Source organism: Nerophis lumbriciformis, linkage group LG29, assembly GCF_033978685.3.
Source record: "Nerophis lumbriciformis linkage group LG29, RoL_Nlum_v2.1, whole genome shotgun sequence".
Classification (NCBI taxonomy): domain Eukaryota; kingdom Metazoa; phylum Chordata; class Actinopteri; order Syngnathiformes; family Syngnathidae; genus Nerophis; species Nerophis lumbriciformis.
In genome coordinates this window covers 23,201,121-23,205,000 of record NC_084576.2, presented here as the reverse complement: position 1 = coordinate 23,205,000, position 3,880 = coordinate 23,201,121, and the positions used below count along the sequence as shown (strand labels likewise).

The following is a 3,880-nucleotide window of genomic DNA, read 5'->3' as shown; positions in this document are numbered from 1 at the left end:
TGTTAATCCTTTTCAACTTATATTCAATTGAATAGACTGCAAAGACAAGATATTTAATGTTCACACTGGAAAACTTTGTTATTTTTAGCTCATTTGGAATTTGATGCCTGTAACACATTTCAAAAAAGCTGGCACAAGTAGCAAAAAAGACTGAGAAAGTTGAGGAATGATCATCACTTATTTGGAACATCCCACAGGTGAACGGGCTAAATGGGAACAAACAAGGATGGGGCGAGGGTCACCACTTTGTCAACAAATGTGTGAGCAAATTGTTGAACAGTTTAAGAACAACATTTCTCAACCAGCTGTTGCAAGGAATTTAGGGATTTCACCTTCTACGGTCCGTAATATCATCAAAAGGTTCAGAGAATCTGGACAAATCACTGCACGTAACATTGAATGCCCGTGACCTTGGATCCCTCAGGCGGTACTGCATCAACAAGCGACATCAGTGTGTAAAGGATATCACCACATGTGCTCAGGAACACTTCAAAAAACCACTGTCAGTAACTACAGTTCATCGCTACATCTGTAAGTGCAAGTTAAAACTCTACTATGCAAAGCGAAAGCCTTTTATCAACAACACCCAGAAACACCGCCGGCTTCACTGGGCCCGAGCTCATCTAAGATGGACTGATACAAAGTGGAAAAGTGTTCTGTGTGTTGGGAACTGGCATGGCTGCCTTTTTTGTGATGGAGATGCAAGAACCAGGAGGTAAGATGAGTTTAATCTCATATAAACAGAAAATGAATCAGTCTTGCCTAAACCAGTGTTTTTCAACCACTGTGCCGCGGCACACTAGTGTGCCGTGGGAGATTATCTAATTTCACCTATTTGGGTTAAACATATTTCAAACCAGTAATTATAGTCTGCAAATGATGTGTTGTTGTTGAGTGTCGGTGCTGTCTAGAGCTCGGCAGGTAGCTAATTGCTTTGTAGATGTCAGAAACAGTGGGAGGCAGGGTGCAGGTAAAAAGGTGTCTAATGCTTAAACCAAAAATAAACAAAAGGTGAGTGACCCTAAGAAAAGGCATTGAAGCTTAGGGAAGGCTATACAGAACAAAACTAAAACTGAACTGGCTACAAAGTAAACAAAAACAGAATGCTGGACGACAGCAAAGACTTACAGCGTGTGGAGCAGACGGTGTCCACAAAGTACATCCGTACATGACATGACAATCAACACCAAAATAGGAGTGCAAGACAAGAACTCAAACACTACACACAGGAAAACAGCAAAAAAAAGTCCAAATGTGACAGGTGGTGACAGTACACCTACTTTGAGACAAGAGCTATAGTGATGCATGCTCGGTTATGGTTTAAAGTCATATCCAACGACTTTTTACTGTCAACTGAGTTTCGTTTTTTAATGATTTCTGCTGGTGGTGTGCCTCCGCATTTTTTCGACGCAAAAAGTGTGCCTTGGCTCAAAAAAGGTTGAAAAACACTGGCCTAAACGTTCCAACATAGAATGTGTTATCATCGAGCACTGAGGAGTGCTCGGGTGAAAACATAAATAGCAGGTGTGGACCGGCTGCCAATCAACGGCAGGTGAGGAGAAAACAAACAGGAAAACTTAACAAAATAAGAGCACTGACAGGAAGTAATAGAAAAACAAGGAAAACCAACAGAAATGAAGTGACCGATCGTCCCTCTGTGGTCTGACGAGTCCACATTTCAAATTGTTTTTGGAAACTGTGGACGTCGTGTCCTTCGGAACAAAGAGGAAAAAGAACCATCCGGATTGTTCTAGGCGCAAAGTTGAAAAGCCAGCATCTGTGATGGTATGGGGATGTATTAGTGCCCAAGACATGGGTAACTTACACATCTGTGAAGGTACATACAGGTTTTGGAGCAACATATGTTGCCATCCAAGCAACGTTATCATGGACGCCCCTGCTTATTTCAGCAAGACAATGCCAAGCCACGTCAACGTGACTGACTTAAGCTGTACATCAAGCAAGAATGGGAAAAGAATTCCACCTGAGAAGCTTAAAAAATGTGTCTCCTCAGTTCCCAAACGTTTACTGAGTGTTGTTAAAAGGAAAGGCCATGTAACACAGTGGTGAACATGCCCTTTCCCCAACTACTTTGGCACGTGTTGCAGCCATGAAATTCTAAGTGAATTATTATGAGTTTGAACATCAAATATGTTGTCTTTGTAGTGCATTCAATTGAATATGGGTTGAAAAGGATTTGCAAATCATTGTATTCCGTTTATATTTACATCTAACACAATTTCCCAACTCATATGGAAACGGGGTTTGTAAGTTGAAAAGGATTTGCAAATCATTGTATTCTGTTTTTATTTACCATTTACACAACGTGCCAACTTCACTGGTTTTGCCACCGACAATTTTTAAACGCTGTGTGTGTGTGTGTGTGTGTGTGTGTGTGTGTGTGTGTGTGTGTGTGTGTGTGTGTGTGTGTGTGTAGGCGCTGCGAGAGGAACCCCTGCATGCTGGGCGACAAGGCGTGCGCCAAGGCGCCCAACTCCGTCTCCTTCCACTTCCTGTCCGTGGTGTCCAACATGTCGGCGCCCCGCGTGCTCTTCCGTGTGTCGGCGGCCCGGGCGCTGGGCGACACGCTGCGCTTCGGGCTGGCGGGCGGCCGGGGGCGAGGCCACTTCAGCGTGCAGCGCTCGGGCCGCCAGACGGGCACGCTCCTCCTGGTGGCGCCCGTGCTGGGCCCCGCCACGCTGGAGGCCGAGGTGGAGATGAGCGAGCTGGAGCGCCACACCCTGCTGGGGCGATACCTCACCAAGGTCACGCTCTTTGTGTCGCCTTACAACTTTTAAAAGGACCGCCTTTAGCATTTTTCAATAATTTTTTATTATTATTACCCTATTTTTCCCGGTACATAAGCCACACCCACTACATTTTACAAACAGTAAATATGTTTCCATATATTAGCTGCACCTTGTGTAATGAGACACGCTTAACGCCATTATATCACCATAGCATGTACAAACCCCGTTTCCATATGAGTTGGGAAATTGTGTTAGATGTAAATATAAACGGAATACAATGATTTGCAAATCCTTTTCAACCCATATTCAGTTGAATGCACTACAAAGACAACATATTTGATGTTCAAACTCATAAACTTTATTTTATTTTTTTGCAAATAATCATTAACTTAGAATTTCATGGCTGCAACACGTGACAAGGAAGTTGGGAAAGGGCATGTTCACCACTGTGTTACATGGCCTTTCCTTTTAACAACACTCAGTAAACGTTTAGGAACTGAGGAGACACATTTTTTAAAGCTTCTCAGGTGGAATTCTTTCCCATTCTTGCTTGATGTACAGCTTAAGTTGTTCAACAGTCCGTTGTGGTATTTTAGGCTTCATAATGCGCCACACATTTTCAATGGGAGACAAGTCTGGACTACAGGCAGGCCAGTCTAGTACCCGCACTCTTTTACTATGAAGCCACGTTGATGTAACACGTGGCTTGGCATTGTTTTGCTGAAATAAGCAGGGGCGTCCATGGTAACGTTGCTTGGATGGCAACATATGTTGCTCCAAAACCTGTATGTACCTTTCAGCATTAATGGTGCCTTCACAGATGTGTAAGCTACCCATGTCTTGGGCACTAATACACCCCCATACCATCACAGATGCTGCCTTTTCAACTTTGCGCCTAGAACAATCCGGATGGTTCTTTTCCTCTTTGGTCTGGAGGACACGACGTCCAGTTTCCCCCAAAAAAATTGAAATGTGGACTCGTCAGACCACAGAACACTTTTCCACTTTGTATCAGTCCATCTTAGATGAGCTCAGGCCCAGCGAAGCCGACGGCGTTTCTGGGTGTTGTTGATAAACGGTTTTCGCCTTGCATAGGAGAGTTTTAACTTGCACTTACAGATGTAGCGACC

At 43.9% G+C, this 3,880-nt stretch overlaps 1 protein-coding gene across 1 annotated transcript in view; it reads left to right on the top strand.

Annotated features, from left to right (window-relative positions):
* Nucleotides 1-2,940, top strand: part of LOC133571772 (fibulin-7-like) — a 10,815-nt gene extending 7,875 nt beyond the window's left edge. Inside the window, exon 7 of the mRNA XM_061924255.1 lies at nucleotides 2,438-2,940. Within this exon, the coding sequence (XP_061780239.1) occupies nucleotides 2,438-2,798 (361 nt within the window). The 3' untranslated portion in view covers nucleotides 2,799-2,940. The remainder of the gene's footprint in view (nucleotides 1-2,437) is intronic.
* The last annotated feature ends 940 nt before the right edge of the window (nucleotides 2,941-3,880 follow it).